This window comes from Ovis canadensis, chromosome 25 (genome assembly GCF_042477335.2).
Source record: "Ovis canadensis isolate MfBH-ARS-UI-01 breed Bighorn chromosome 25, ARS-UI_OviCan_v2, whole genome shotgun sequence".
In the NCBI taxonomy this organism is placed as follows: domain Eukaryota; kingdom Metazoa; phylum Chordata; class Mammalia; order Artiodactyla; family Bovidae; genus Ovis; species Ovis canadensis.
In genome coordinates this window covers 62,931,940-62,951,639 of record NC_091269.1, presented here as the reverse complement: position 1 = coordinate 62,951,639, position 19,700 = coordinate 62,931,940, and the positions used below count along the sequence as shown (strand labels likewise).

The following is a 19,700-nucleotide window of genomic DNA, read 5'->3' as shown; positions in this document are numbered from 1 at the left end:
CAGGTCCTTTCTCCTCAACTCTGCCGGTCCATTGTGGCCCCAGTCCTGCCGATGGTCAGCAGACTTGCCCTGGGACAACCAGGGTGATCAGGGGAGCAAACGTGTTCATTGTGAAGCGCAGTTATAACTCTTAGAGCACTGCTGTCAGATCCTCAGGCTGATGAGGCCAGAGCAGGTCTTCTCTGGTTGAATGTCTCTTCAGTTCTAGTTCAGCCAACTATTTTCCCCAAATCCAGCATTGAGTTACATCAAAATATATTATTTGATTTTGTTGTTGAATTTTAATTATTAATTTTGCAATAATACTTTGTTTCTTCCTACTGCTTATGAATTAAGCAGCATTTGTGAGTTAATTTAGAACACAGCAACGAGTTACAATGCAGTTTCTATGGGCAAATGTATTCTAAATGCCAGGTAACCAGCTTGTAACTAAAATTTTGAAATATATCTCATTTATAATTTGGAAATCATTTTGAAGGCAATTAGTTTTCTTTAAAATTTTTGAAATGCTTTTTACTCTTTAAAAAAGATAAGCTGTTCCTAGAACTGATTGTAAATGAATTTGCTAATTACATTTGTGAATTGAGCTGCTGTTCAGCCTTGATATAGGAAAGACTTTGGCCTGTGATTTCTCTTAGTGTTCAGGACAGACATTTTAGACAAAAATCATATACATAGTTCTTAAATTCTGAGGGAATACAATGCTAGAGAGTCAAAACCCTGTTTTCCTTTCAGTCTTAAACAGTACTTGCCGTGGCTGATCTCCTATTGGAATTGAGTTTTTAAGTAGACAGATCCCTTTGCTGGTCCTCCGAGCTCGGGGGTGTGTTTGGTACCACCTCTCTTTGACCACTCTGTCTTGTGTTCAAGGTACTATGAGACCGTGTCGGACGTCCTGAGCTCTGTGAGGAAGATGGAGGAAAGCCTGAAGAGGCTCAAGCAAGCCAGGAGAGCCACTCCCGCCAGCCCGGCTGGCCTCAGTGGCGGTGGCATGAGCGATGATGACAAGATCCGACTGCAGCTGGCCTTGGACGTTGCGTATTTAGGAGAGCAGGTGACTCGCGCGCCGCTGCCCTTCCAGGGGCCTGGCTGCATTCCAGGGGCCCAGCAGGCACCGGGCGATGACTGGGAGAGACCAAAAGTTCGTTCCGGTGCTAGAAGAGAGGACCAGGGCCCCAGACGCTTAAGGAAGAGGCTGTGCGCCCAGCGATATGAGAAGGGAAAAGCAGACTCTGTGAGCCCAGTGAACTGGCATTCTGTTGGCTCGCTGGTGCTCCTGTTCCCAGAGCTGCTGGGACGTGAGCCCGTAGGCAGAGGTGGTGTCCTTTCGGTCCAGTGCCTGAAACAAGCTTGATATGGCCTTGGTGCTGGGTGCTGAGGATCTTTTGAGGTATTTGTTAGTTTGGCTTTAGAATAACTAGAGAAGCATTAGGCCACTGATTTCTCCATGTGGTGCTTGAGAAATCATCTCAGCACGGTTTCTTTGCCTCCCTGCCTGTGGTTTTTAGGTTTTCTATAAAACATAAATTTTGGTCTCACACAGTGGATGGGGGCACATTCACGTAGGTACCATCACCTGTGGGCAAGTGTGGATCCTACGCAGGGCCTTCCATCCTTACTGAATATCAAACTTTTGAATGTTCAGAAACTGGCTTTCTCAACTGCTTAGGTTTTCTGTAGCAATAAATCCTCAAGAAAGACCTTTTTAAAAATGGTTCATTCATTCATTTTTGGCTGCACTGGGTCTGTGCTGCTGCTCACGGGCTTTCCCTCGTTGTGGCAAGCGGAGCTGCTCCTGGCCGTAGCACACACTTCTCAGGCAGCGGCTCCTCCTGGGGCAGAGCACAGGTTCTGAGGCCCGTGGTGCTTCGGAGGTCATAGCTTGTGGGCTCGGTTGCTCTGAGGCATGTGGGGTCTTCCTGGATCAGAGACTGAACCCACGTCCCTCGCATCGGCAGGCAGATCCTTGACCGCCGGGCCGTCAGGAAGACCTTTTTGCTGGAGAAGAAGTGGCGTCATAACGTTCCCATCACAAGACGCTTGATTTTCTAGTCCCTCTTTCTTACGACTCAGTGTCACCACTGAAGATCCAGATTTTCCCTTTTCAGGTGGATTTACAGGGACATCCTGGCAGAAAGTCTATTACCTTCTTCTGTTTACTTACTCTATTTCACAGAGAAACTTAAAGTCTTTTTATGGGCCGGAAAGTTGGTCATGGACCAATGAAGAGCAAATAAGCAAAAGAACAGGGAGGTGGGCTCCTCCCAGCCCCCAGGCAAGCCACAGCACGCCAGCAGAGGCGACATAGTCGGTCTGGGGTTTTCCAGACTCTGCTGTGCGTGGGCGCACGTGTGCTTGGTGGCAGCGTGGAATAAAGGGTGACGAACGCCGCGCTGCAGCCCTGTTGCCGTGTGCCTGCTGCGCCAGAGCTGTTTCTAAGAAAAGTTGTTAATGATATGCTAAGAGCTTAAGACCTCAGACAAGTCGTTTTTTGAGAATTCTGTACTTAAAAAGTTCCTTTTCTTAGTGTGAATTTTCTTTCAGCCTATAAGAGAGGCTCTTATCCTGGTGAGAGGATGATTTAGTGAATGGAGATAAATTGACACTGACTTGTTAGAATGACCTCCAGAAATAAATGTTATAAGTACACTTTTTTACTTCATTTATTTGAAAGTAAAAAATTATTGTACCAGTCTTCAGGAAACTGCCTTTTTCTGGTTTAGTGGAGGGTGAGGTAAGGGTGGATATCTTGTTTTCTGCTTTGTAAGGGTCTCTTCCACATTCAGCTAACTTGATTCATTCCCGTGGCCTTTACAGATAGAAAAGATGGGCCTGCAAACAAAGGACATAAGAAGCTTTCCAGCTCTTGCAGAGCTCGTTGCCGCTGCCAAGGACCAGGCAACGGCGGAGCAGCCTTAAGCATCTTGGAAGAGCCCAGGGGGATAGAAAGTTGGACCTCACGCCTGCAGGGAAGAAAGCGGCTCTGTTCTCTCTCAGGCTGCAGCGGGGACGCACATCCGCTGGTCCCCGAAAGTGCGCCAGGGCAGCTTCCCTCAGCGCCCTTGGGTCTTCTTTCACTCAAAAAGAATGCAGAAGCTTTTTCCGTTGTATGGAAGATCATTTTAAGATGTTTGAACCTTTCTACTATAGTTTACAGAGCAAATTATTTTATTTTTATTGTAAATCTTAGGGTGGAAGAGATGATTTCTAAAATATGATTGAAGTAAATACATGTAGGTATGAATATAAAAAGTCATCTTTCTGGTCCTGCAGTTTGAAGTGACTGGCTGCAGAGGGGTGCCTACTCTATGCCAACACCCTTCCCTGTGATGACTCACTGCCTTTCTAGATGGAGCTATACTGGTGGCTTTCCATTCTCCCGCTAGGTGTTGAGAACAGTGCTCATCGCCTAGACCTCTGTCAACAGCAAGAAGCAGCAGGGGGGTCAGGTTCCTAAATAAAAGAGTCTGCCAAAGCATGTGCACCTCTTATGTGTGAATTCCGCAGTCAGATGCCACGTCCCGTCTCCTTCGCACCTGCAGGGTCCTGTCCATCATGGGGTGCCCTTCGGGTATGTGGCAGGTCTGGGCTGCGGGAGGGCAACCCAATACACCTTCCCGCTGAAGTCAGCAGGACCCCTTCCTAGCAACCTGCCCCCACGTGCGGGAGAAGCGGGCGAGCTGGGCGTGTTGGGAGGCGGCACTGGAAGCATGTGGTCGCTTTGTTCGCCCCCATATTCACACTCGAGTGCAGAGCACTTGGCGTGGCTTCGGCTCTGCCCCTTCAGCCCCACACTGACATGAGGGCAGGTGCACCTCCTCCTCTGGGTTAACTGTAGGGGGAGAGAAGGAATCAGTGACAGGGAAGGGAGCGAGCAGGCCTGGGAGCTGGCGGGAGTGACAAGATGGAAGTGGAGAAGCGGGAGGGAGCGGAGCAGGGCCCCAGAGAGCAGTGAGCACTGCAGGCGGGGCACGGCCCGGTCCAGGCTGCCAGCCCCCAGCGGGGCGTGCTCGGGCATCTCCGCTCTCTGTTGGAGAACAGGCGCCCTCATCTTAGCAGGGAGGGCCCTGCCCTGGGACAGATGTGTGTCTGGGTTTTAGGGAGCTGGTGAGAGGAGCAACACTGAGTGAGACAGCAGGAGGGACCCACCCTGAGGGCCTGAGCCCTCGTCCGAGGAGCCAGCTCGCCAGGCTAGGCTGTGGTGCTGGGCACGTGGGTGGCAGGGGCAGGACAGGGAAGAGAGCTAGGTGTACAGTGGAGAGCTGCTGAGCTGGCACCTGCAGGCTGAGTGGGATGCTGGTCACCCTGGGACTCCATGTTCAGCACCGGGATGCCTGGCACACACACCTAGGATCTGAAGAAGCTAAGGGAAAAGGCCTGTGGTGCCCCCAGCCTCATGCTCCAAGGTGAGCCTGTAACAGCATAACAAGGTGCCTGGCACACCCTGCATCGCCTTGCGAGTCACACCTGTTCCCTGAGGCCCCGCCGAGCTCTCTGCACCAGCGCAGCCGCCCCGGCAGCTGTGCCGTCCAGCCTTGGACAGAGGTGGGCTCCAGCACTGTCTCCAGCCACTCTACCTCTCTTGATTGTTTCTGAATGTGGCGGACAGCAGTCAGGTGTACCGCCCCTCGTCACCAGCACTGCTCTTCCCAACCTGCAGAAGAGGGGGGCAGAAATTAGGGCGTGAAATGAGTAAGAGATTTGGGATCTGATGGCGTTCTTCATGGGGCCTTGAGCTGGCTGCGCCTGGCTGGCCCCAGGCCAGGGCTCGTGCCCACCAGGAATACCAGATCGGAGGTGACTGGCTGCTGGACGGCAACCGTATTTACTGGGTAAGCATCTGCAACCCCAGGAAGATACAGGATTTGCTGCGGAAATACTGAGGAGAAATCTCTACAGTTAATATTTGTGTGTTGAATAATCTAGACCATGCTGCTATGAGTGTCCTGACCCAACTTTCGTGTTGTCAGTACAAAAGCTCCGCAAGGACAGCGAGTGCATCAGTCTGCTGCCAGCTGCTTCCTGAAATAAAGTCAGAAACACCAACCTTCCTCTTCTTCCCGGTGCCGTGGCAGTGCCGTCCCCGGCCTGTGCAGACAACTTCAAACCCCAGTTATGACTCAGGACAACTCGTCCGGCTGGGTCCCCTCACCCAGCACAAAGCTGGGCTTTCAGTGGGCCCCTCACAAATATATGTCAAATGAAGAAAGGCATTTCCTGGGAGGCTATTTTTTGACAGGCAGCTCTGAATCCAGTAATCACATATTCTGAAAATGACCATTTTTTGTTTGAAGTTGTCTTAGGAATTACAGAAGACACTGAAAAGGTTCTGCTCCTGATTTGAACATGTGCCCCTTTGAGACCCTAAATCCGAGAGGCAGGCCCTGACCGGCTGTGGCCACGTTCCCTTCTGGGGGCCTGTGTTTGGAGGAGAGGTGAGCCCTGACCGGCTGTGGCTACGTTCCCTTCTGGGGGCCCGTGTTTGGAGGAGAGGTGAGCCCTGACTGGCTGTAGCCACATTCCCTTTAGGAGCCTGTGTTTGGAGGGGAGCCTTTGAGCATCACTTAGAGCATCGCCCCCTAAACTCTGGTGTGACCCCTGGGCCTCCCATAAAGGTGCGCATCGTGACCCAGGAGGTCTGGGTGAGGCCTGAGGGCCTGCCTCTCACAGGCTCCCAGGGCAGTGCTCCCACGAGGCTCTATGGGAGGGTCCTGTCCTTGCCTTTCAAGCTTTTTGGGGCTGTGCTCCCAACTTGCACTGTGGCCCCGAGTCACGTATGCTTTCTCCTCTTCCAGTCTCTCTGTTCCTCCCTCTGACAGTGATGGCTGTGACCGCACTGAGAGCTCACCAGCAATCCAGGGTTACCTCATTTCAAGACTAATCACGTCTGCAGAGCCCCCTTTGCCATCTAAGCTCATGCTCATGGATGCTAGGGACTGGGACCTGGCTGGCTCTGGGTGCCATTATTCAGCTTGCTACAGCTGCCCGCAGGTAGGCGCCCCAATCCCTGCTGTAGTTCTGTGGAACAGGGCTTCTAGACAGGGTGGAGGTCATGAACTCTGTACGGACTAAGGTGATTATTATTCATTTATTCACCCAAGCGTTTCCCATTTTACAAATAAGGATGGGGAGGCCCAGAGAGCCGAAATAAGTGGCTCTGGGTTAGTATCTGGACTCCTGCCAGCCGCTGTCTCTGGAACCCCTGCTCCTAAGCAATCGCATGCTGCCTTGTGTGCCCAGCGCAGCAGACTAGAAGCCTCTGATGTCGAAACTAGGCAGAGGGTTTTCAGCTGCAGAAGGGGCACTTGGGTGTGTGGGGGGAGAGCCTGAGATGCTGGCCTGTGCTGGCCTTGGACCAGGTGCAGACCCTGCCTCCATCCTCACAGCTCCCTCTGGGCGAGCCAGACCCTTGGAATAGCTGCCATGGCCCAGCCAGGGCAGACTGGGCAGCTCCTACAAGCAGACCGCAGACACCACCCGTTTCCACCCTGCAGCCTCCCAGCTCCCCTGTCCCCCACCCTGCTCCTTGACCCCTGTGATAGCGGCTGCACTGCAAGCCTACTTGGTCCTCTGAGTATTCATGGGCGCGAGGGAGAGAATGTGCTTTCCGTCCATTTCACAGTTAGGGGGAAACAGCACGGGCCCACCTCCTTCCCAGGGTTTAGAAGGTGGGGACCCCGCTGAGAGGGACATGCGCCCATGTTCATGGGTGAAGATTTCTTTCTCCATCTTCCGATTCCAGGCACAGGGTGAACAGCGCTCCAGGGGGGTCCAGGAGGACGAGTGACAGCTGTCCCCTGCCCAGTTTTGCCAAGCGAGGTCTGTGCAGCTGCTCACCACCGCCAAGAACTTCTCCAGACAAGGCTGAGGACAACCTGTGCCTTCATGAAAGCCCCATGCAAACAGGGCCCCAGGCCCTAAAAAGCCCTTATGTTGCTACGCTACAGCCTGCTACTACCTCACACATATTTGTCCTGCTGCTGCCAAGTGAAAGAATTTTTCTGTTTTGTTTATTGTTGCAAGACATTTATTAGTAACACAGGGATAATCAGCCAGGGATTACGGATGAACATACATTCAGACACTGGTGTTTTTCTCATAATGTGTTTTTCAGAAACCGCAAGTATCGGGAAGGGGAAACAGAAACCCAGAGAAAGGAAGGCATTGGGGGACCACTTGCAGGTCATCGTCACCGTCAATAAGCCAAAGGTAAGCCTGCGGCAATGAGAAAGGGGTGTTTTAATTTTAATGCCCAATTTTGTTCTCAGTGAAAAAGGAAACCATTTTTGGTTTCATAGTCAAGCTGACGTGTTCCAACTCTATCAGAAGCAATGGCCCGTGCAAAATGTGGGCTCGAGGCCCGGCGTCCTCCACCCCCCGAAGGCTGCTGACTGTACCCAGTGTGCGTTTCCTGAGGAGCGGCTGCTCTCAGCTCCAGGTGGACGCGTGGAAGCGAGCAGGGGCGTGCACCGACAGGGGTGGCGACCTCACTCAGCGCTCAGCGGGCGGGACACGCGGCCCAGGAAGTGCAGGGCTCCCGAGCTTCTCTCCAGGACAGCCAACAGGAACGGGCTGTTCAAGGTCACCTCCAAGGCCTCTGGCCCGGCCGGCTGTGGGACGGACTCTGGGGCCTGCTCTCCATCTGCTTTCAGTTCAAAAAGAACGCTGTTCAGCACCTGCAAAGCAGTGAGCCTAGGCATCACTCCTGAAGGCCTGGGCCCCAGGGGGGACCATTCTCCAGCCTGCCCACCCTCACTTGACCCAACTCACAGGACACGGCGGCTCCTCTCCAAAGTGTCCCTCAAACCCGCCCGTCTCCACTCTGCCCTGCTGTCCCAGGCAGGTGGAGTCTGGCCCCTGGCCCCTTGTGTGCCAGGGCTTGCTTCCCCTCTCTGCTACCACCACAGAGAGCTCCGAGGCCAGGACTGTGAGCCACCCCCACGTCTCACCCTCCCAGCATTAAGGCACTTCTCAGCTATGGGGTTGCATCACCCCTGTGCTCCTGGGACAGTCCGTCCACTGCTGTGTGCTTCCCTGAAGCCAGGAGCTGAGTGCCAGGGCCGGCGGCCAGCCTAAAGGCTCTGCTCTCCAGGCCCTAGTCCTGACCCTGCTGTGGGATCTGGAGAGGACCCAAGGCGAGGCCTGGCTGCACAGAGCCATGAACACATGCAGGGGAGGGTCCCCTGCTCTGCAGCTGTCCTTGGGGAGACCCAGAGAGCGCTGGCCACTTTCCCACCCTGGGCCAACAGCCTCCTGGCCACCTGCTCACTCCTCTCCATCCCAACTGCCTCTACCCAACCCCGCACCCCACCCCCTCGGTGAAGCCTCCACTGTGTCCCTCTCGTGGGTGCCTCCCACTCCACGAGCACACAGCCTACAGCAGGCATGGATGCCACCCGCCCAGTACCTTTCCAACTCTAAGGTTGGCATCGCTGATTTTGCCCAGGTTTGCCTCGGCGCCCAGCAGGGTAGGCAGCTTGGCCTGGGCAAGCAGGTCCTGCAGGTCATAGGATGCTTTCAGAGTCAGCTGGGGCACGGTCAGGTGGATGGCCCTGGGGAGACGACACATGGTTACCAAGGGTGTCTCACAGCGTGAGGCCCTGGGCACGCTGGGCTCACAGAAGACCCGGAAGCGTGTGCTCCCGAACGAGCAAGCGTGTGCTCCCGAACGAGGAAGTGTCGCCACGCTCACTCGGCTAGGGTGTCTCGGGAAAACGCTCAGCAGTAAGTACACTGGCAAGCTTCCATGTTCTTTGAGACACTGCGAAAGGGAGGCGCTGAATTCAGCGGTGGGCTCTCTGAGGGGCTGGTGTGAATAGTCGTCAGCTCTATCTTCTGTTCCTTCTTTCGGCTGGCTGCATTGAAGCGTACTCAGTGGGTAATTCTCAAATGGTGTCCTCTAAAGTAATGTCATGTCTTATTACCTTCCGGTGCAGTGGTGAGCTCCCCGCGGGAGGGAAAGGGGAGGGGCAGGCACAAGGTCAGCCTCTGTGTGGGCATGTCACTTAGGCGCGTTCACCTCCACACAGAAGCCCTGCCTTCCTTGGGCGTCCCTGAGAGCCCATAGAAGTCTCCAGCGACCGCACATGGCTGTCAGCACGCCGTGTCTGTAGCAGTCTATTCTCAGGAGCCAAGAGCTAGAAGGGACCCAAGTGTCCCTGCAGTGGACAGATGGACACACGGAAGGTGGCGATACACACAATGGAATACTGTCGAGCCTTAAAAGGAAGGGAGTGCTGACGCATGATGCAGTGTGGATGAGCCTCGAGGACACAATGCTAAGAGAAATAACCCAACACGAGAGGCCCAGTACTACATGGCGTGCCACTTGCTGGAGGCACACAGAGGAGTCGGCACACGGAGACAGGGAGCAGAAGGGCGGTGGTCAGGGGCTGGGGGAGGGGAAATAGGAGTCAGTGTTCACCGGGCACAGAGTTCCCGTTTGGGAAGGATAAAAGTTTCTGAAGATGGAGGGTATAGCACAGAAACGTGAGGGTATTGATGTCATGTTGATAAACACTTAAAAATTGCTCAGGTGATCGATTTTATGTTAGTGTCTTTCACAGTTTTTTTAAATGACTTAACAAGTGTTGACCACAGGAGGCCCCCTGTGCCCCTTAGTGCCTGTCTCAGAGCAGAGGGCCTGTTGGATGTGGGCCTCCCAACCCTGCAGCTAAGTGTCAGCACATGGGGAAGAGGATGCCTCCTCCCCTGCCTCTTCTGTGCTCAGAGAGAGAAGATGAGAAGAGCTGAGTCTGTGCCTGGAGAGGGTGCTTGTGTGGGGGTGCCCAAGCCTCTACTCACCTTTCCCACCCGCCCCCCCCCTTGCCTGCTGGGCCCCCAAGACTCAGCCGACACCGTGCCCTTGCCCACCCATGCCCCCCGACTCCCTGGGCAGAACAGCCCACGCAGATCCCCGTTCTCCAGGGTTGGGGGGCAGCCCAGGAGGGTCCAAGCAGTTTCTGGAGCCATACCGAGGAGAGAGATTCTTCATTCGGGTCAGGAAGTTGTGCTGGAAGATGAGGGCCTCCACCTTTCGCAGGTCGAGGGTGTGGTGCGGCTGGATGAGCAGCAGGTAGCCGTTGGCACTCAGGGGCACGCGGGTCATGGAGAGGTGGTTCTGGTTGTCGCTCCAGTAGTGGAAGGTGCCGCTGCCGGAGAGCATGGGCACCGGCACTGAAGTGGTGTTGTCCACCCAGAACTCCGTGAGCCCTGGCAGCAGGGAGAACCCCTTCATCTTTCCTGGGGACCCAGCAGGAGACAGGAAGGGGAGAGTAAGGGAGAGCACGGGGCTCCGGTGGAGCAGAGGGGCAGGGATGCCTCTAAAGCCTCCAGCACCACCAAAGCCTCCTTCCTGGCCCCACAGCTTCACCAGCCCCAGGGCACCCAGCAAAGCCTTCCTCCTGCAAAATCCACCGGCGGCCAATGTTGAAAACGTGGAACACGCCAGACCCCAACCTGAGGCCCACAGAGGAAAATCCTACCCCGCTATTCACAGACCAGGTAAACTCAGGCCCAGAGCTGTCCTGGCCCCAAGCCTGGGCTCTGCCCTGCTCACTTTAGAAAACAAAACCACTATTTTTTAGAGAAGCTTTAGATTCACAGCAAAATTAGGAGGAAAGTGCAGATATTTCCCGTGTATCCCCTACTCCCCAGCAACACACAGCCTCCCCCACCACCAGCCCCGTTAGATGGTGCGTTTGTTAACACTGACGAACATCCTCATCACCCAGAGTCCATGGTTCACATCAGAGTTCACTCTTGGACATTTCACAGGTTTAGACAAACACGCAATGACGTATCCACCATTGTGCCGTTGTGCAGAATTCCTTCACGTTTCTTGGTACCGCTTGCTGCTCGAGACCCAGGATGACCAGTGGATGTGAGCTGTGTAAACCTTTGTGCTGGGCCCAGAGGGGACGGGCAAGCCCTCTGCTAGCACCCCTGCCAGTAGGCTGTGGCCTTGGGCTTGAGGAGCTGAGCTGCCAGCTGACTTGGCTACTGTTGAGCAAATTGTTGAAAGCACTGTCACTTGGGCTGTCTCCATAGCAGCAGCTGGGCACACCAGCATACCCCTCCCTTGCAGTCTTCCTAGCCCCTTGAAAGGCCCAGTTTTGCGGTTGTTCCTGGGAGAACAATGTGACGCTGAGGATGAGCCCCTCATGGAGTGGCCCCGGACGTCTGGCACTTGGAGGTCTGAACAGAGGTGGCTGAATGAGTCAGGGCTGTGAGTCCTCGGAGGAGTGGGAGTAGGGAGCTGGGGAGGGCGCCCAGGTGTTGTGAGACAGGAGTGGCAGGGTCCCCAGCCCCGCCTTGTCCTCTAGCCTGGGATCCCTGTGTCTTCAGGCAAGTTCAGCTTGCAGGGGGGCTGCACGCAAGAAGCTGGCCCACGGGACTGAGAGGAGGCTTGTTAGTTAGTTTATGGGGGAAAAAAAGGACACTACCTCCAAAAAGATATGGGAGTCTGAAACGAGGGTAGCTGCCGCCTACTCTGCTCATCTCATCGGACAGCATCCTGTCCTCATCCAGAGATTAAGAACATCTCGCCAGGTTAGGACAACAGGTGTGGCCCATTTCTGGGCCAGAGGCTCTCTCTGACTTTGCCTTTTGGGAAGCAGGCCTTTCTCAATGAGCTCTCCTGCTGGGCACCTGTTAGCGACTCTTGGCTCAGCCCAGGGGCCCCCTCGGTCCTACATGGGGTGCAGCCACCCTCAGCTATGTGGTCCCTGACTGGACGCTGCTCCCAAGACCTGTCAGGGCCGGGGTCTGTACGATCCTGGGCTGTCACCTTCCTCCTGCTCCCGGGGGCAGCCTGCTGCCTCTTCTCGGCAGCTTTTCAGACTTCCAGGTTATTGTCAGAGTAAGAAAACAACTGTGTTTTGGTCAACCTTCCTCCGTCCCCACAGTTCTGCCTTCCGGCCGCCGACGTCCTTGTCTCTCAGTCCTATTTGTTGCATATATTGATGGGACCTCACACACAGCTTCCCTGGCCCACTCATCCATTCACAGAGCTTCAGAGTCTTGTTCCTGGAACCGTTTGCTGAGCAATTGCATAACCTTCCAACCACTCTCCCTGCCTCCAGTCCCCATAGCACAGGCCAGGGACCTCTGAGCAGAATGCCTGGCGCCCAGCTCCCAGCCACCCACAGCTCCAACCTCCCATTAGCACATTCAAAGTCTCAAAATCTGGCCTTGACCCATCTCTCTGGCCTTGCCTAACACTGATCCCATTCTCTTCCTCTGAGCTCAGGCCAAACAAAATCGCCCCTGCTCTGGTTCCTCGCCCTGACCTTTGCAGTCTTGCACCGTTTCCCAGCCTTCCTTCTGGCCTCTCCCAGGCAACAGCCTTCCCCGAGCACCCTGAGCCCCGGGCACCTGCACAAAGCACCTTGCCTTCAGCTCTGGGGCTGAGGCACTGGCCTGTGGGATCCAGCCTTCTGGTTAACCACAGTCAGCAAGCTGAGTCGGGGTTTGTGCTGTCTCCCTGTTCTCCCCTCTGAAACACCAGCTCAGACTCTTGCAAGTAATACTTCCCCAATCATCATTTCCGAATGAATGAACATCTTGTGTGTGACGCATTATTTTGGTAATAACCTTCTCCCAATATGAAAATGATCCCAGCAAACAAACTGGATATTTTTGCATGGGACAGTGAACTTCTCAAGGACAAGATCCCTTGACCTCAACAGACATGAGCCCAGCCCTTCTGTGTGTGGAGCTGGGCCACGAGCTATGTGTTTAGAAACTAGGCCCGTGCTTGTGGGTGTGGCATCAGGAGCGGTCACTTTGTCTGTCTGAGTCTTCGTCACTGGTAAACAAAGGCAGTCATACCTCCTCACCGCATCTCTAGGGGGTCCGATGACGAAAGTTAAAGGGTTCAGCACGGCAGTGGCACAGAGTAGGGTGGCAGATGGGGAGGCCAATGCTCAGATAATTCTCGTCCAAGGAGTCCCGTGGGGCAGCCGCTTGGTGCTTGCTCATCTGCCCCCGTGCCCATCTCTAGGCATGGCCCTGCTCAGCGGAACTGAGATGCTGGACAGTAAGTTCACACAGAAAGAGGACTGCCACCCTCCTGCGCTGGCCAGGGGCAGAGCCCCGCCAAGGGCTGGCCTTACCTTGGAAGTGGACGTAGGCGTTGAAGAGCAGGGTGCTGTCTGGGCTGGCTGCTGCCAGGGGCCTGCCCATATTCCACCCCGTCGCTGAATGCATGAACCTGTTGATCTTCTCAGCAGCGAGATTTGGGTCCGTGGACAAGTCTAGTGAGCGTGGGAGAGTGATTGGGGCGAAGGAAGAGAGGCCCTGCACAAAGGGCTGCTTCAGGTGCAGGCCAGGGGCTGTGAACAGGCCAACCACCGTGGACAGGAGCAGCCTGGCCTGACTGCTGGCCCCACCCGGGGCGACCAGAAGGCCCTGGATGGTCTGCAGGGAGGACAGGACCTTGCGGCCGTCCAGCCGGGAGGTGCAGCCCTGACCCTCCCCAGGGACACCCAGGAATGCCTGTAGTCTGCTGGCCGTGGGGTCTAAGGCCCCCATGTAGAAAGAGGTCAGGGTGCTGAAGAGGGCCACTGGGGAGAACACAAGCCCACTGGCCACGCTCCATGTCTCGCTCAGTGTCTTGTACACGTGGAAGCCCATGAAGTTGAGCAGCAGCCCCACCTCGGAGGCCCGCAGCCGGTCTTCAGCCTCTAGCTTCTCAGTGGCTCGAACCAGCTGTTCCCACAGGGCCTCTTCATCCACTGGGGATGACTTGGTCTGAATGGGTACAGGTGTGAGAGTCGGGTCTGCAGGTGTCTCCACACTGGGTTTCTCCAGCTGGTCACAGTTGCTCTTGCTGTGGACGAGGAGGTGGAAGGGGTGTATATACACCCGGTCGCCAGCAGCCAGGCCAGCCCAGGCCAAGAGGCAAAGGACGGCGGCTCCTAGGCTCAGGCCAGCGGGAGCCATCTCTGACTGGGCACTTGCTTCTGCTATCCTGAAATAGTTTGTGAAGAGTTAAAGGGGATTATTACGTGTCTTCCAGCAATATTCCCTGCAGCCAGTCAGCACATGGGACACCTATCCCTGTCTCATACATTTCAAGGAGAAGGGGTGGCTCAACGCTCTCTGAAAGCCAGCTACAGAGGCGCTCCAGCTGCAAGCACGCTAGCGTGGGCTGAGCTGTGCGTTTGTGGGGCTTTATTGCAGGGGTGGGTTTGTGTTTTATTTTGTTTAAATTTTAAAGTGGTAAGCACGTCTGAATATTAAGACATTTGTGGATTTTAAAGAAAAATACGAAATGGGGTTATTTTTAATGTAAACACATGTTTTCACAAAGTACTGCAGGTGTCTTTTGTCAAGAATATGTAAGCGGCTGATACATTTTTACCTTTGTTAATTAGTGGTATGATGCTTCAGTCAATAATTACATGTTTAACAAAAGAATAATATGGAAGCATCTTAATTTATTTTTAAAGGAATGCTTTGAGTGAAGAAAGTATCATGATAGTTGTTATGCAAAAATTTTAAAATTCATATGTCAAAGTTGATGGAAGAAATTTTTACATACTGAAGTATGGAGAAGTCATTCTGGTTTATCCAAAATGGAGCTGGTGGCCATGTGGATGTTGTCTCAGACATGTTCATGTATCACTGAGAACTTGAGTTTTCTGAACGATAACAGACCATAGCCGTAGCTGCCAGCTGCAACCTTCTGGTCTCAAGGTCTCCCCTTGTAACTATGCAACCATTTTGAATCCCAAACAATCCTTGCTTAACAAATACCCTTACTTGCCAGTTCCAGTCCTAATTCTTGACAAGCAACGTGCGTAATTTTGCAGTTCCTGCCTCCATAAGCCCCCTCTGTGTTTCGTCTGGTAGAACACAACTCAAGCGCTTCCTGAATCTGTGTCTCTCTGCGATAGGCCTCAGTTTGGCTCAAATAGAACAGTTGTCTATTCTTATTATAGATTATTTATTGATTATTTCTGTTAACAAAGTCCTGACCCCTAGTGCCTCAAACTGCGACTGTATTTGGAGACAGTCTTTAAAGAGGTAATTTAGGTTTAATGAGGCCTTTAGGGTGGGTATTAATCCGGTCTGACCGGTGTCCCTATAAGAGATCAGGACACAGGGAGAACCCCATGAAAGTATTAGGGGCAGACGGCCAGGAGACCACCTGCAAGCCCAGGAAAGACGCCTCGGAAGAAACCAACCCTGTCAACTCCCGGCCTCCAGAATCAAGAGAATACAGATTTCTTCTGTGTAAGACTCCAGTCTGTGGCTCTGCAGTGGCAGCCTATAACACCAATATGCCCACCTGTTCAAGGCTATAAATTTTCCCCAAAGAACAAAATGTGAGGCAGCAAGGGTCTTTGTGGGGCTCCAAGCCCTAGGGTAGGTGGTAAACCATTTTGGAATACAAGACCAACTCACACAGAGGTTTCTCCTGTGTTACAAATTAGCCTGACAAGAAAATAATCCAGCTGTGTGGGAAATGTTCCCTTATTTCCCCAGCCAAGTTGTGTAATTTAGAATGGAGATCTCGTATTTGTTTGGCTCTTTCCCATAGATTATCCAACCTAACGTGTCACGTGAGCTAAGATTGTTCCACTTTGCAGACACAGAAAGGGGAGTTCTGGGATACGGAGAAACATCCCCAAGCTCATGTTACAGCAAGGAGGTAACAGAGATCCGATTCCAACCTACTTCACTCTCACAGGTTATGCTCCACCCGAGTGCTCACAGGACTCACCCAGAAAGCCTGAGAAACTATTGCAATCTGAGTCTCACTTCCAGAGATGCTAATTAAGTGACCCTGGGAAGGGTCTGAGAAAGGGTTTTTAGTCTCCCGGTAGTCCTAACCTGCAGCTGGAATTAAGCACCATAGACTCAACCTGGGGAAGCCCAGACATCCCTGCCTGTCTCAACCCCCTCCCTAGCGCGCACCCGCCCTGCAGAGTAGATCCCCGAGGGGCTCCGAGTCGTCTGTGCCCGAGCCCATTCGTCAGCAGCCAGATTTCACCGGTCTGTGCCCAGTTCTCCCAGGAGGCGCAGACGTGCCTCCGCAGTGTAGAAGCTCTCCCTGCCTCACCTGGGGCAGGTGAGGTGGGACAGTGCTCAGCACCTCTGCCTCAGCCTCACTTCTAGCCAAGAGAATGGGCGTGGGCTGAGCTCCTGGGAGAAAAGTCTCCTGGGTCGGCTCTGCTGGCTTTTTCCGCGATGGCTGTCACTGAGAGAATAAATATTCCTTTATGGGTTCATTGCGCTCTAGCGGCTTCTATATGACACCACCTTCATTTTGAGGGAAGGCGAGTGCTGTACTACCAGGTAGCCGCCCAGCCTTCCCATTCCCCCCTCACTCTCCCCTGCCCTCCCAGAGCTGGCCTGGGCCTCCTTGGAGCTATGGTCCATCACCACCAACTCCAGGTCGCCTCGAAGCCTAGCTGGCTCCTGCACACCCACGCGTGCCTGGGCAGGTGCGGCAACGGCAGCCGCTCGGCGAGGGCTGACATGCGCTGCGCACCCTCTCTGCTCTAAGTGTCAAATTTCCAAGGGAACTCTGACCTCTGACCTTAACTCCCACCTACTCTCCTTCCCAGCTGTTTGACTCCACCCACTGTTCCCACAAGGAGTTACACAACACGGAAAAAAAGGACAGAAACTTCTCTCTTTATAGGCCTTCCTGTCAGGCAGGCCTAAGTTGCCCATTGACACCTCTCCAGGGGAAACTGGCGGGGCCTGAGTGTGGAGAATCCTTCAGGAACAGGCCTAAGGGTCCTGGGCTGGGGCCGTGCAGGTGATTGCAGCCGTCTCCCAGCTTCCTTCAGGCACAGGCCCCGTTTCAGGTGATTTACCAGGTAGAACAGAGGCTGTTGTTTGCTCTCGGTTGTGGTCTGTCTCACTGGCCTGGGTGCCAAGTCAGCGCACAGCTTCCCAGCCTGACAGCGGTGCCTTGGGTTTTCTCTTCCACCTGCCTACACCTGGCCTCCCCCTTGACCAGCCTCTCCTGCACGGCTTCCTACATCTCAGGGCTTGTGCTCAAGGCTGATGAGGATAGTAGCAAACACAAGTGCAAGGCTGCTCACAGCTTCAGTGACTTCAGGGGCCAAGTCTGAACCCTCACAGCAGCCTACCTTCTTGTCTGGGCCTCCCCACCACTGATTTCACCCTTCGACTGGCCCTCCACGCCTGGCACTCTGAACTCACTCCCCCTGCCCTCCTCTCCTCTCCCAGTGGTGCTGCTGCTAAGGCACTTCAGTCGTGTCCGATTCTGTGCGACCCCACAGACGGCAGCCCACCAGGCTCTGCCGTCCCTGGGATTCTCCAGGCAAGAGCCCTGGAGTGGGTGCCATTTCCTTCTCCAATGCAGGAAAGTGAAAAGTGAAAGAAATCGTTCAGTCATGTCCGACTCTGTGCGACCCCATAGACAGCAGCCCACCAGGCTCCTCCATCCCTGGGATGCTCCAGGCAAGAGCCCTGGAGCGGCGCCAGTGCCTCTCCGCCCGTGGCGCTGGTCCCCTGCAGCTCTGATCACTGCGTCACTCATGTGTGTCTTATGTTCAGCGTGTATCGCCGTCTCCTCCCACACGGATGCAAATCCTGTAGGACTGAGGTTCTTGCTCTGTTTTGCTTACTGATGTGTCCCACATTCCCAAAAATACAAGTGGTGGCTAAAGGATGCTGTCCTGCAGATGAAGAGACAGGTTTGGAGACTTGCTCAAGTTCACACAGCTGGTAAGAGACAGATCTAGTGTTCGAGCCCAGAGCCCAGGACTCCATACTCCATACACTTAGGCACTGATCTATACTGCTTTCGAACAAGACTGTGTCTTTTTAGTTTATTCTCAAGTTTAGAAAGCACTATCAGGTATTAGCACTCTTAATTTATAGCATAGTTCCCGAGAAAGGGAGACCAGGTATTGCCGCTGGTTCCATTTTATAGACAAGCAAACCGAGGCTCAGGATGCAGAGTGACGAGCCTGACTGCTCAGACCCGGGCCTTGAGCCCAGGACCAGAGCCGGCACTGCCTCCGAAGAGCGGCAGGGAAGTAGACCACTGCTCCCCTGAGCCCTGTGGGGACGCAGCCCCAGGCTCACTGAGCCTGCCCTTCTCCCCAGCTCCACTGCCTGCACAAGCCTTGCTTGTCCTCGGGCTGGAGGAGGACCCAGGGGACTCCTTCTGCGCCAGCCCCCTAGGACCCAGCCCTGCTCAGAGGGAGCGGAGGACCCCGCCAGCCTGCCTGCTGCTGAAAGGAGCAGTTCCTCTGGTGAGACCCATGATGCGCTCAGGGGAGGGCCAGCCTGTGCCTCGGGGCGCTCGGGGGAGGGACAGCCTGTGCCTCGGGGAGAGGCACCCTCCGAGTCTGGTAATGCCACCTGCAGCCCGGGTCAGCGCTGTCCCCTGGTTCCTGGGTGCAGTTCAGCCACAGGCTTCCAGCAGCTCTCCCCCATACCTGTCCACCAGAGCGCCCAGATTTCTCCTACCAGCAAACAAGGCAGCTGTGTGAAGAGAGCTGGGGAGGGTGTGCATGGAGAGGGCCCCCACTCACCTTCCGCTCTTGTCCTCAAGACAGGGTGGCTTCTTCCTCTGGCTGGGCCACCGAGGCCCTATTTATGTCTGAGGGGTGGGGATGGAGCGGTTCCCAGACCAGCCTGTGCTCAGGCCGGGGGGAGGGTGTTTACATGACTTGGCCAGGCCGTGGGGGTGGGGGCCTCAGCAGCCTCCCAACTAGAGGGACAAATGCCAGGCCAGGCGACTCTCAGGATGGGCCTCCTTCCAGGAATCCAGGGGGATCGATGCACTGTTGCTGCTGACAGTGAACTGGTGCACAGTCAAGTTACACATTTACTGAAGTTTGCTCGGCCTGGGGCTGCTGTTATGGGACACGGGAGAATCCCATGTGGGTTGTGATGCATCTCTGCCCCTGGGTGTGATGGCCTGAGGTCAGCCACCCAAGCCTTGAGACTGAGCCCCCTTGGGGTGTGATTCTGAGAGGCCCCAAGAACATGTGGGCTCATGGGTCCAGCGGGAAGCAGAAAGCCCTGTTCAGGTAGCCTGGGGGTCACCTGACCCCATGGCCTTGAGTGGCTCAGTGGTTGTCCAAATAGCCACTGGGTCCCCACTCCATGGAGAGGCCTCTGATGGAGACACACACAACCCAGCAAAGCACATTCTAGAGAACAGTGATTCATCTGGGGACACCACTAGACACCAACAGCAGGGAGACGGGAAGGTGCTCACAAGAGCTTTTAGATTCTGAGACAGTTTAGTCTGTGAGAGCTGGAGAAGCTTTCAAAGTTCTCTCTGTCATTTGAGTCACATCTTGAAGGATAAATAAGTTGGTTCTTTGAGGTTCATTTCAGTTCAGTCGCTCAGTCGTGTCCGACTCTTCGGGACCCCATGAATCGCAGCACGCCAGGCCTCCCTGTCCATCGCCAACTCCCGGAGTTCACTCAAACTCACATCCATCAAGTCAGTGATGCCATCCAGCCATCTCATCCTCGTTCGTCCCCTTCTCCTCCTGCCCCCAATCCCTCCCAGCATCAGAGTCTTTTCCAATGAGTCAACTCTTCGCATGAGGTGGCCAAAGTACTGGAGTTTCAGCTTCAGCATCATTCCCTCCAAAGAAATCCCAGGGTTGATCTCCTTCAGAATGGACTGGTTGGATCTCCTTGCAGTCCAAGGGACTCTCAAGAGTCTTCTCCAACACCACAGTTCAAAA

At 54.4% G+C, this 19,700-nt stretch overlaps 2 protein-coding genes and 1 long non-coding RNA gene across 4 annotated transcripts in view; 2 read left to right on the top strand and 1 right to left on the bottom strand.

The window, feature by feature from the left end:
• The window catches only part of COG2 (component of oligomeric golgi complex 2), a 43,743-nt gene extending 40,265 nt beyond the window's left edge, over positions 1 to 3,478 (top strand). For both annotated transcript variants that reach the window (XM_069572217.1, XM_069572216.1), the window contains exons 17-18: positions 871 to 1,054; positions 2,818 to 3,478. In XM_069572217.1, the coding sequence (XP_069428318.1) occupies positions 871 to 1,054; positions 2,818 to 2,919 (286 nt within the window). In that variant the 3' untranslated portion in view covers positions 2,920 to 3,478. The remainder of the gene's footprint in view (positions 1 to 870; positions 1,055 to 2,817) is intronic.
• A 2,443-nt stretch (positions 3,479 to 5,921) lies between these two features.
• Positions 5,922 to 7,113, top strand: LOC138430201 (uncharacterized). The gene is made up of 2 exons (XR_011253052.1): positions 5,922 to 5,991; positions 6,743 to 7,113. It is a non-coding gene; the product is annotated as an uncharacterized lncRNA (long non-coding RNA).
• Positions 6,997 to 18,729, bottom strand: AGT (angiotensinogen). Its single transcript, XM_069572215.1, has 5 exons — positions 18,528 to 18,729; positions 13,116 to 13,972; positions 9,975 to 10,242; positions 8,408 to 8,552; positions 6,997 to 7,676 (listed from the first exon to the last, which is right to left on the bottom strand). The coding sequence occupies exons 2-5, from the start codon at positions 13,942 to 13,944 to the stop codon at positions 7,488 to 7,490; spliced, it is 1,431 nt and encodes a 476-aa protein (XP_069428316.1). The 5' UTR covers positions 13,945 to 13,972; positions 18,528 to 18,729; the 3' UTR covers positions 6,997 to 7,487.
• Positions 18,730 to 19,700: the final 971 nt, after the last annotated feature.

Bases quoted from the DNA above. Each gene is read 5' to 3' on its own strand.
- AGT (XM_069572215.1), bottom strand. From the start codon at position 13,944: ATGGCTCCCGCTGGCCTGAGCCTAGGAGCCGCCGTCCTTTGCCTCTTG. The intron at 10,243-13,115 runs GTAAGGCCAGCC...CTGGGTCCCCAG, and splicing joins CGCCTACGTCCACTTCCAAG to GAAAGATGAAGGGGTTCTCC. The intron at 7,677-8,407 runs GTACTGGGCGGG...ACTGCTTTGCAG, and splicing joins CCAACCTTAGAGTTGGAAAG to GTGCTGAACAGCGTTCTTTT.